Source organism: Gracilinanus agilis, chromosome 1, assembly GCF_016433145.1.
Source record: "Gracilinanus agilis isolate LMUSP501 chromosome 1, AgileGrace, whole genome shotgun sequence".
Taxonomy (NCBI): Eukaryota; Metazoa; Chordata; class Mammalia; order Didelphimorphia; family Didelphidae; genus Gracilinanus; species Gracilinanus agilis.
This window is the reverse complement of record NC_058130.1, coordinates 150,507,777-150,520,751: the sequence shown is the minus strand read 5'-3', so window position 1 is coordinate 150,520,751 and position 12,975 is coordinate 150,507,777. Positions and strand designations below refer to the sequence as shown.

General features: G+C 33.8%; 1 protein-coding gene across 1 annotated transcript in view; it reads right to left on the bottom strand.

Annotated features, from left to right (window-relative positions):
• Positions 1 to 12,975, bottom strand: part of TMEM245 (transmembrane protein 245) — a 75,962-nt gene that overhangs the window by 41,246 nt on the left and 21,741 nt on the right. Inside the window, exons 8-11 of the mRNA XM_044658264.1 lie at positions 8,971 to 9,075; positions 7,992 to 8,074; positions 6,078 to 6,168; positions 1,957 to 2,055 (exon numbers count right to left, since the gene is read on the bottom strand). Of these exons, the coding sequence (XP_044514199.1) occupies positions 1,957 to 2,055; positions 6,078 to 6,168; positions 7,992 to 8,074; positions 8,971 to 9,075 (378 nt within the window). The remainder of the gene's footprint in view (positions 1 to 1,956; positions 2,056 to 6,077; positions 6,169 to 7,991; positions 8,075 to 8,970; positions 9,076 to 12,975) is intronic.

The window sequence follows — 12,975 nt, the reverse complement described above, 5'->3', positions numbered from 1 at the left end:
AAACTCATAATCTTCCCCCAAAAGTCCCTCCTCCAAACTTCCAAATATCTGTTAGGGGCACCAATAATCTTTCAGTCACCTAAGATTCCAACTTTGGGGTCATAGTGTATTCCTTACTGTCTCTCATACCACATATCTTATCAGTTTCCAAACCTTATTGATTTTACCTCCACAAATATTTCACATCCATCCCCAGTTCTCTACAAATATGATCACTCTAGTTCAGGCTCTCTTCCCTTCTCTGATAATTTTCCTTGGTTCTCCTGCATTAAGTCTCTCCCATCTCCAATTTATCTTCCTTACAACCATCAAAGTGAATTTCATAGAGCACAGCTCTGACCATGTCACATTATAGCTTAGTAAATTTCAATGGCTCCTTACTCTCTCTCGGACCAAATTGTCTTTTTGTCTGTTCCCCACACAAGACATGCTTATCTCCCATTTCTGTGCCTTTGTAGTGGTGATCTCCCTCTGGTGCCTGAAATGCACTCTCCCTTCAAACTCAATTTTCAGAATCTTTAGTTTTCTTTAAAGCTCAATTCAGGTGAAAGTTTCTTTAGAAAGCCTATCCTGGTCTCCCCAATCCTCTCATCATTACCCTATGAATATTTCATATATACTTATATATGTACATATTTCCTTGTTTTATTTTTGTCTTTATATCCTCAGTTTTTTGAATAGTGCCTGGCAAATAGTTAGATGCGTAATAAATGCTCCCTGATTGATTGTTAAATCTGAAGTTTCAATGAAGGAGGTAAAGCAAAGTAAAAATACAGGCACATATTATCCTGTAATGGGAAACAAAAGGGGCATTATAAAATACCTATGTAAAAAGTCCTTGTGGATAAACATTCCTATTCTTTTCATTCCTTATCTGTTTGGAAGAAAAAGCAGAGAGAATGACTTTATTAATTTCCTGGCCCGTCACCACATGAGAGAAAAAAGTACAATTTCCTTCCCTTGAGATGTCAACTCGTTTGGAGTTAGCCAGACATAATACCAGCACTTCACTTTTGCTCTTCAAAAATCCGCTCTAGACAAATGCTGTTAAATTATAGCCAGGTCACTAAGACAAACAATGGCTTTCATTTACTGCTTTCTTTCTCTCAACTTGATGAGTTTACAAAAGCTGAGCTTCTGCTACTCTTGCATATACACTAACCCTTCTTTCATTCTGTGGTTTGTCCTTAGCTCTTAATTCCTGCCAGGCTAGCACTAGTTGGGCAAGCACATACCTGATTCAAGTAGCTACTTCAATACTACTATTTTTCGCTTACTAATATTATACAAGCAATTTTATGTTTGTCAGTTTGAAGTTAAGCATAAATAAAAGGAAAGGAGGAAATTGTGAAGGAGATTTGGTAAGAAATTGGTTTCAGACAGAGTTTTCAGGGATTGAGGTACGGAAAAAATAGAAGGGCTTAAATTGAATGTGACAAAGGAGGAAGTTTATTTTATACAAGGAAATATTTAAGTCTAAAGGGACTAACACCCCCCTTTCCCCACAAAAAATAAAAAAATAAAGGGACTAACCAGATCAGGGTCTAATACTGACTAGTCAATTGCTACTGATTAATTGTGAAGCCTAATTTGAGACTTTATACTCATTAAATGAAAATAATAATTTATTAATTAAACCAAGATCCCATATGTGAGAAGAATTTAAAAAAATTTTAAATAATTTGCAGCTGACATAGAATCTTAAAAGTCAGAAGATATCTCAGAGATCATCTAGTCTAAATGTTATTTGAAGAATGAATACTCTCTTCAACATCCCTGGCAAATAATCACACTGACTTGTCTGGAACATTTCCAGTGATGTGGAACTCATTACCTGTTAGGAAGCCTATTTTATTTTTTGGACTAGTGGACCTATGAGGGACTTTTTCCTTATGATAAGATGAAATCTACCTTCCTAAAAATTCTGTATCTTTGAAATCTTCAGCAATTACTTACCTTTACAAACCAAGAATGATACAGTCTGTCCCAAAGTTCTAGTACTTGCTTTTCAATCATAGCAGTATTATTTACTTTATCTCCCAAAATCTTGTGAAGCTACAATAGGTACATAGACAGGTTTAGTATTACAGAAAATAATATGAAAGCAAAAATTTCTAGTATCTGTTTACATGTTCCAAATAAACTTTTATATTAAAAAATATATAAATAGTAAAAATTAACACCTCAAAATTCCAATGCAACATTCTTCTTTCCTTCTTTATTCTTCTGCTTACTTTTATTACTTCATTAGGTATCTGGGATAGTTAGCTTTATTCATTAGAACATGCTGCCAAAAATGTCAAGAGTAAACAATCATATTGGATAGTTAACTTTGTCCAGAAAAATTCTGTTCCATGGTGTGTTGATGTCTGTTATTGTGGTCACTGTGAGTGATATTTATTCATTATGATTATTGTTAAGAGTAGAAGTAATTCCTATATAAGTTTTTATAAACTTAAAGACTTTTTTATGTGTATGTATGTTTAGACACACATTCTTAAAACTCTTACTTCCTGACTTTACTAAGTTGTTACTACAACCCTAAGAAAGAAAGACAAGGGCGAGGCAAATGGGATTAAGTGACTTGCTCAGGGTCACACAGTTAGGAAGTATGTGAGGACAGATTTAAATCCAGGCCCTCCCAATTCCTGATCTGATGCTCTATCCACCATGCCACCTAGCTGCTCTAAGAATAACAAAAAGGTATCCCTTCCACACTGTGACTTTCCTCATCATAGTTTCTCATGCATGTTGTCATGAGAAATTAAATGGGAATTTATTAAGAGTTTTGTGGAAGCCACAGACAAGACTGAAAAACGCTAGGAACTCAGAAATATATAAAATATATGTATAGTCCTCTAAGATGTCAACATATTTTACCGTTTAAAACCATAAATATACATTTTTTAAAAAAGTTAAAATAAGGAAAAAGCTAGTTTGTGAAAAGAATGCAAAAGCCAGCAGGCAACACAGAAAGACTAGAAATGTAGAGCTATCTTAACACTAGCCTATAAATAGCCTACGATCCAATACTTGACCCAAATTTTACAATGAAGTACTGTAAACGCCTCATAAAGAAAAAGAAAAAATTCACACTTCTCTGGCAAAAGGGTACAAAAATTTTACGTTGATTTTTCAGATTGTGGGGGTGCCAAGTCCCTAAATCCTGCAATATAGAAGGGATGTCTGTGTATTTTCCTTGGCATCACAGATATTAGGCGCCTGGATATCTGTATTTGAATTATCTGATTATTTTCAGCACAAAATAATTTTTAATTACGAACAAAAGCTAAAATAGTTGTGTATAAAAATGTTAACCAACGAATGAAATTAAGAAATGTCTAGTGGAAAAAATTATATAACATGTCGAAACTTTTAAAAATTAATTTAGTCAGTTATTTTATTTATCTTTAGGTCCTTATTTTTAGAAAAAATTTTTTGGTGGTTATTCTGTAAATGACAAACATTAAACATGAGAATTTCTATATAGAGAACAGAAAAAGATAATTCATGAAACTACAAATGTATTGAGTACAGCTTGTATTTTTAAAAGAATATATTAACTTCAACATATTAGTTTCAAAGCTGTTCAGTCACTTATTTTTAAGATAACATTCATATCAAATTTTAATTTTATATCTAATCTGTTAGATTTGGCTCATCACCCCTACTTATTTAGCTCTTTTCCTAATTTGAAATCTAACTGTGCCATCTAACAGATGTTTCTGACTTTTATGATTCGGAAATTTGATGACCAAGCTCTCTACATTTTTATCCAAATAGATTATGCAGTATTTGGGGGCACAACTGCTCAACCCATCGTAAGTCCAAATAGTTTTACTTATCATTGGGCACTAGTCCATGACAAACTGCCAATTCACAAAAGTTTTAATGCCTAGTGTCCTCATTTCTTAAACCCCATAAATTTAAGTAACAAAACCAAAACCAAGCCAGTTCTTCCTCTCAGGATAACTGAGAATTACCGACTTGAGACTAAAGATGAAGTATTTCACAGCTTAAAGGGGAAAAAAATTCTGCAGTATATTTTGTGTTTGGAAATACTGATCTAGCCTATATTTCTCCATTTTGTCCACAAAGAAACTCTGACAAAGAATGCCAAACATTATACTGAAATCCACATGTAAAACAACAGCCAGTGCCTCTTTTCCATTATGTCTTCTAATAGTAACTAAAGATTAGATTCTAGAGAAGGTATCTAAGAATGAATCATATTAAGTACAAATTCTCACCTCAGACAATTTAACTTCTTCCAATTAGCCTGACTCTCAGTAGGCCCCGATACACATGAATATATGTAGGGTCTTGAAAGGAATCCTACTCACTAGATCACTCAGAAGATATGCTTCTCTTAGACCAGTTACAGTTACATCAAGCCAAGTATGACACCCACACCTCACAAGTCCAGGAATGACTAGCCACATATATCATATGGTAATAATACATATTAATAATAATGAAGGGAATGAGCACTTATTAAGTGTCTGCTATGTGCCAGGTACTTTATATCATCTTATTTGATATTTACAATAACCTTGGGAGAAAGGTGCTATTATGCTCTCCATTTTACAGTTGAGGAATCTGAGGCAGATGGCAGTTAAGTGACTTGCCCAGTGTCACATACCTGGTAAAATTCCTAGTAGTATAATGGTAGTTACAAGTTACTATCTTAATTTTTTAAAATCCATCTCTGTAAATCTTTTGTGTGTAGAATTTCTTTTGTATGGTTCAGTTTTTTATTAAAATACAGCAGTATAGTTTTGTCTTAAACATTATCCACATTGTATATTAAGTACCTCATTTCTTTCTTTTGGGGAAACCCTTGATAAAAGCTAGATATAAATTTCAAGTTATTTTCCCCAGGCAGGGGTAGAGGATAAGGGCATAAAGAATCAGGGATAATGAGAGTCTAACCCTCTCTCTGAAGTCCTGGATCGCCCAAGACTAAATCTGGACAACAAGCATAAGCTAAGAGTCAGATGTGCCCTCCTCAGGGGCAGAAGGTGGGTACCCTTGGTCTAGCAACAATTCTGTGTTGTTACACCTGGAAGATGGCTTTTATTTGCCCAAGGTTTTAAAGTGTCCTTCCCTTTAAGGCCTATCGTTAATATTTCTGGAAATTCTTTTCCATGAAAATTTTGCTCACCATGTCAGTTCCTATTCTCCTTCATGTGAAACTGTATCACTTTTGGCCAGACCCCCTGAGAGAGCAGGAACACAGGAGACACTTCTTTTTATTTCCAGTGCCAGATACTGTTTTTGACATATAGCTGGTTCTCAACCATTGCTTCTAAGTGATTATTTTCATTCCAAATGATCTTTTTTTTTTTTTTAAACCCTTAACTTCTGTGTATTGGCTCCTAGGTGGAAGAGTGGTAAGGGTGGGCAATGGGGGTCAAGTGACTTGCCCAGGGTCACACGGCTGGGAAGTGTCTGAGGCCAGTTTTGAACCTAGGACCTTCTGTCTCTAGGCCTGACTCTCAACCAAATGATCTTTTAAAAGAGGTTTTTGCTTTACGTAACAGCTTTTCTTTCTTGCTTTGGCTTTCCAAAAATGCATTTTTCAGTTCTAACTACTGTTTCTTTGGGGAAATGACATGAATTCCATTTTTTGTAGGTTTTGCTATTTGTGTTTTAGGTTGGGTTTTTTTTTTTGAGTATGATTTCAGGATTTCCACTTCCCATTCCTATATCTGGTCTGTGCAAGAATGTAGGCCTCTAGAGGCACATAACATGGTGGTACTCAATAATCCAATAAACAAAAATAAATATCCACACCCAAGACGTACTAAACCCAATTGGAGCATTATAGGGCATGATAACATCATTTATGAATTAAGGTTAAACTGATAAATATAATTATATATTAATGTTATTAAGTAATAAAGTCATGCTATGATCAATAACAACATTGAAACTTTAAATTCAAAAGTTATTCTCTATTTTATCCAAAAAATTGATTAAACTGTATCCACCATTGTTTTGATAATAAAGCAGAGTTGCCAAAAATACAATGATCAAAAAGAAAGCAGAAAAAAAGATAATCCTTTCCTCCATACCTTATGTGTTATCCATTCTCGTCCATACTGATAGACATTATTAGCTGCAGAATTGAGAGCTCTTTGAACTACCTGAGCTTCAGGAAGCCAGCTGAGTGGAAAAAAAAAGAAAAAAGATTTAAGTATAAGGTTAGTAAACAACAAACTGTGAATATACACAGAGGCTACCTTAGTGGAGAAAAAGAAATTCTGTCTATTCTAACCCTGTCTCCTGGATCTGGCCTAAGTTCTCCACAGGAATCTTCTGCTTCCAAGTTATACTTTATTCTTCTAGTCATCTAGGATTTCTCTAGGGTCATCTAGACTTGTTTCCTTTTAGTTGCTGAGGCAATTGGATGGATTAATTCAAAATTAATATTGAACTTTTTCTTCCTTTCTTTTTTTTAAAAATCTTTTTCTTAAAGAGACAACAAGATAAGATGGCATAATGGATAGAGCACCTGGCCTGGAATCAGGTACCTTTGTGTTCAAATCCAGCCTCAAGCACTTACCAGCCATGTGACCTTAGGCAAGTCATTTGTTTGTCTCAGTTTTCTCAAGTGTAAAATGGGGATAATAATAACAGCACCTTCCTCTTGAGGTGGCTGAGAAGACTGATTTTGATAATATTGGTAAAGCACATAGGCTAATGGCTGGCTCAAGGTAAGTGCTCTACAAAGCTAGGTATTATTAAAAAAATGGGAAATTTTGGATTATGAAATTTAAAAAATAAAGATAAGTTATCCCTAAATGGCTAAGAAATCTTTTCTCTCCAAATAATTTGTAAAAAAAAAATACAAGTAAAATCTTTTGTATATTACATTAGTTTTGATATCAAAGCACTTCAGTGCCACTACATTAAATAAAAAGTACAATACAACTACAAAAATGTCACAAAAATACCATTTCTGCTTCTGCAGGTTATGAATGTTGGGATTCAGTGGTTTTTTTTTTTTTTCAAAATTGGTTTTCTGTTGATACCTAAGGCAGATATTGGTGGATATGCTCTTGTTCTTCTGAATAGACTTAAAAGAACTAGAAGTGAGCTGGAAAAGAACAGCTGCATGTTCTTTTGTATTTAATTTGTTTATGTATTTATGTATTAAATAAATATGTATTTAATTCCAATGACAGGTGATAGGAATCTTACAACAAACTGTGCTCTCCTAGAGTTCATTGTTTTATTTTTTGTGAGGGAGGGAGGGAAGGACTGGACCTGTGATTTCATTGGTATTGGAAACTCCAAGTGAGAAAACTCCCCCTATGAGTCCATACTGGTACAGTCTTAGGGGGAGTGACTTGTCCTGGGTTATAAAGCCAACATGTGTAAGAGGCGGGACCTGAACCCAGGTCTTGATAACACTGAAGCCAGCTTTCCAGTCACTATGCCTCTCCTATTCTGTTTAAATCTGGTGGAATAATGATATCAAGTGACCCTGTTGGTGACACTGAGAGGCTGTGGGACACAGTGGATGGAGAGAGTCAGCTTTGGAGTGAAGATGTTTTGAGTCTGAGAAAGGTCTAAGTTCCACTTTTGACGTATACTCTCTCAGTGTGACCCTGGCAAGTCACTTAACCTCAAATGCTCTAAGCTCTGCACCTGAAGTAGCAAAGAAGGTACCAGCCTACCTTAGTAGAAGAAGGTGAAATCTCAGGCCCAGGACCTCTCTCCATCCCTTCTAGGCAAAGTAAAAACATGTTGAGAGGTATTGAATAACTATTAATTTTATAATGGGCCACTGTTTGCACCAGAAGCAAAGATTTCCAAAGGTTTCAATGTTTGGGAAGAGCATTTTTTGTCATTCCTACATGACACAGCACCTATTCTACTCAGTTTTTAAAAAACAAGTCTTTACATAAAGGGAGGAATGCCGAACTTCTTTCACTATTCCTACTACTCTGGTCAAACCTCAGGCCTCAGGAGGGTGGTCTTACTTCGCCCATTCTGGGTGGTTGGCAACAGTCTCATTGATTAAGCTGCTTGTGACTTGAATCATATGTACACTTTCTTGATGCACCTAGGTTAAAAAGAAAGACTTAGAATGAAAAACAAATAATATTTAACCTTTTTTAAAAATTACCAATTAGAAGAATGCTTATATTTAGAACTGAGCTTGTATTGATCATTCAACAAATAAATGACTAAAGGTCTGATCTTGAAGTCTCTCAAACCCAGGATCAAATCCTGCTTTTGACACAGATGGGCATGATAGCACAGGCAAGTCACTTAATATCTCAGTGCCCTGAAAGCTCTCCAAAACTAAAAATTACAGAGAAGTTTTCTACTGTATGGTGAAGAAAGCTTAGCTTTATTTTTAATGTCATGTCTGGCCAGGCTGCTGGCAGAATTGAGAAGGAAATATTCTGTTAATGTGAACAATCAATGAAAAATATTTTCTAAATGTGAGCTGCAACTGAGTAAAATCTCTCCCTTTAGAGAGTCAAGATAGGGATTTATGTGCCAAATTCAACCTAAAGAGAGTAATGAAGAAGTTGGACACTGTGACAGGACTAGCCCACTAGTTTTAGGGAGACTTTCTCTTTTGGGCTCTGAAAATGAAAAGGGAATAACACTGGGATCAGAATTAGGGAAGATCACTTTATGAGGAAACTTTGTGCAGGGATCAGCATGGAAAAAAGCTAAGCTCCATCTTAATCTAACTGAACCATGATCCTAGATGATTAAAGGCAGTAGGAAACAGAAAACAATGTAATCAGTAGAAGAAAAATCAGGAAGCATTTAAAAGCTATCATAAATGTAATACAAAGGTATTTATTGTATTACTACATAGATGAAATAAATTCAAATATTTACTAAATGTCTTCTACTGTTCATTGATTATTTTTCTGGTTCAAACTAAAATGATAACACATAAGAGTATATTGATAGGAAGTATTTATTGTTGTACTATACCTTTGCTGTAAGGAGTAAGGCCAGAAGAAGTGTTCCTATCACTAGCAAAAATATGATGAAAATGCTGATTATTTTATCTAGCATTTTTTCCAACCACACGATCATCTGTGAAAAAAAAATTGTGGAAAACAGGGTTTACAAAATATATTCCTTCAAATTTTGCTTATTTATACTAATGCAAGGTAGACTATATTCTTGACATTATAAAATATGGCGTTTGAAGAAATGTTAGAATGTAAGCAATCCTGCAAATTAAATAACATACACTCAACACAGAACTTAAATCATAAATCCCCCTTAGAAATTTTCATATAAAAATGACATCCAATTTAAACATCACCTATATTTATTTGTTCTTGAGTTGTTACTATGAAGAGTTTGCAGCGCATTTGCAAAAAATTTGGGAAAATATAGTTTTGTATATTTAATTTTCAAAGTTTAACTTTTTATTAACATCTATCAATTCACACACACACATGTAATTTAAAAATAAGCCTGAATTACTACTAGGTTCAACTAAAGTTTAAAGAAAATTGTATTTGAGAAATATTTATAGTACTAAAATCAATTTAACCACCCAAGAGTCCAGAATTATTATGTATACTACCTGTAACACAGTTGTGTTAAGAAGAAAATAAAAGCAACAGTTTCAATGTGAAAATAACATTTTTTTCTATCTCATTAAAATAAAAAGCCAGTGGGAAAATCTGATCTGACAAAACTATAGGAATTAATAAGTTCAAATGATTGAAAAATGTTTATTAAAAAAAGCATTAACTCACTGATTTTTCTTTTGGATTAATTATAATTATTCTTCCCCTAAGTGCTATTTAATGTAAAAAAGCTAAATATATCATATTTTCCTGAAGTTTAATCAATAATATTTTCTTTGTTAAGTGGATCTGAAAAATATGGCAATGTCTTACACATGTGACATTTTTTGCTGATACTTCACCTTTTTACAAACTAAGATCCTGTCATTCACTTTCACTATAAAGGTTATTTCTAAACTACAGTACTGGTGGTTACTGTAAACTAACTCTACATTCCTTTCAGGGACTAATGTGCTAAGTAATTCTTTAAGTGAAATCTATATTCTGCTACCCAAAGATATTTAACATTTCAGAAAGAAGATAAAACTGTGCAGATAAAATGGAAGTATTTTTCCTTTATTACCAGTCATTCTGAGGAAAAAGATTATATTCAGAATTTTAAGCTTCTTTAATATTTACAAGTGAACCAAAATGATTCTGTTAGTAATAATAGTAATGTTTTGTTTCTATACACTTGTTAAATTAGTAATATTTAAATTTGGTATAATGAAATGTATTTTGCCAGAAGGGCCTATGTGAAAACTACCTGAGTTACAAAAACAAAATAATGATGAAAAGTATTATGAAGTTTTCTAAAATTTCTGACAGGAATACCTGTAAAGAATACAAACTTTTAATTATTATTAGAAGGTTATTGACTAATTGGTTTTTAAACTACCTTCCCCCATTTCTTCTAGGTAATTATACACATAATTGAAGCTGCTGTAGCTAGATCAAGATTAGATTTAACCTAGAGAATAAAATTTAGCTCTAAAAGTTTTATTAAAGCTGACATTAAATTATAAGGATTAATTTCCAATGCATGCTGTCAAAACATTCAAGACAAAAGCAACTGTAGGATAACAAACATTTAAGATATGGAAGGTCTTTTTAAAATATATAAAATTTTGAAGTTAATAAAAAAGGAAGCTATAAAAATTTATGTAAAATTAAGCAATCTGAAATTGAGGGTACTTACATTATGTATCTACTGAACAAAATGATCATATTTTCTATTTAAAAGACAGTAGGTTTCACATTCCTAGGTGGTATTTTAAAAAAATAAATTCTTTGGAAATTATAAATACATATCTATATATCTATAACAGGAAATAAATGATCCATAAATACTATAATTATGGATATTTTAAAATGTACACATTTAGAATATCCATAAAATTCAATTTTTACAATCTGTAAAAGTATATCTTAATTTTATAAAAATGGATCTCTATTTATATCCATCCTTAGCATTTAGACTAGACATGAGGAAACTTTTTTCTCTTAAAAACCATAGCCCCCCAGAAAAAATCAACCAAGAGCTAAAAAAGTAAAAAGTAACTTGAGTTATTGTTGTTTTTAAGATTTAGAAAATGTTTTACTTGTATATTAAAAAAATTAAGAACCTCAGGGCATGTAAAGTCTTTTTAATAAGTCTGTGACCAATAAGTTGTTCTTAGGCCATAGGATTAAAAAAAAAAGGGCCAGAAATGGAAAGCTAATGGAGGGTCAGATAGAGAAGCAAAGGGGACCAAAAAACAAGAAGTAAAATGACAGAAGGAATCATAGAAAATGAGAAATGAAAAGGACCCTTAAAAAAAGAAGAATGCTATATGAGTAAAAATATTTTTATCAACTTTTTTTGTGGTGGCAAAGAACTTTAAATTAATGTGGTGCACATCAACTGGAAAACTGCTAATATTATCAATATAATGGAATACAGTACTATGGTGTCATGATTCTATTGAATCAATTATAAATTAAATTAAATATTTTTATTGCCTACTCAATCTTCAGAAGTTCAGATATTCATAGATCCTCTCTTTTCTTTTACTCTTCAAACTAATGTATACTCTTAGCTTGCAACTGAAAGTGAATAACACGCCCATTTTAGAGCTTAAGAATTTCCAGAAAGTATATTATGATCATGATGTGTTTATCTAGTATATTACCTCTAGACATTTTTTCAGAGATTAGATGAAATTAAGTTTTGTATCACCAACTGACTGTTGGCCATTTCGAATGGTGTACCTCAAATTCAATAAGTTCAAAACATCTCATTGTCGCCAAACACACACCCAGGGAAGCTATCAATCTAAATTTGACTTATTCTTCTAAACTTCCTTATTTCTGTCAAAGATATCACTCCTGAAGATAGAATGATACCTTTAAGTAATTAAGGTTGCAACCTTGATATCATCTTTGATTCCTCATTCTCCTTTAACCAATCAATCAGCAAGTATTTATTAAATACCTAAAATGTGCCAAGCACTGGGAGTGTAAAGAAAGGTAAAAGACATTCCTTGTCCTCAAGGATATTGCAGTCTAATGGAGGAAGACATGAAAATAACTATGAACAAACAAAATGTATACAGGTTAAAAGACACCAAGATTAAAGAGGATGAGAGTTTTAGCTGAGAGTTGAAAGAAGTCAGGGAAGCCAGGAGGCACAGATAGAGAGGGAGAGAATTCCAGGAATAGCCAGAGAAAATGCCTCAGACTGAGAAATGGCGTGTCCAGTGTGAGGAACAGTTAAGAAGGCCAAGTTTGCTAGATTGCAGAGTACGTGGAGGGAAAGGGCTGGGCTATGAAGGGATTTAAAATAGCCAAGTAGAGGATTTTATATTTGGTCCTGGAGGTAATAGGGAACCACTCTCAAGGAACTGGAGCAACGACATGTAACTATATAAATACATATGGAATAAGTACAAAGTAGTTAAATACAAGATAGCTGGGGTAAGGGTGGGGTGCTGGCAGTTGGGGGTCTCAAGAAAGGTCTCTGTAGAAAGAAAAGTGTGAGCTATGTCAAAAACATTTGATAGGGACTGAGAGTGCAAAGGTTCAAGAAAGGTTCTTATGAAGGAAGAAAAGGGAGAGAAGGTCAGTCTGACGAACAGTAGAGTGTGGGATGGGAAACAGCATTTGATGACGCTGGAAAGAAGGTTGTGAAGGGCTTTAAAAGCAAAGCAATGAGTTATGATAAATGAATGTAATGGATATTATTATACCATAAGAAATGGCAAAAGGGATGGTTTCAGAGAAAACCGGGAAGACTTGTAGGACCTGATGCAGAGCAAAGTGGGCAGAACCAAGAAGCAAAGACAAACTGCTGCACCTTTCCCCTGCACTGGCCTTTCCTCAGGTCTGGAACATGCTTATCTCTGGAATCCCTAATTTCCTTCAAGACTCGGCT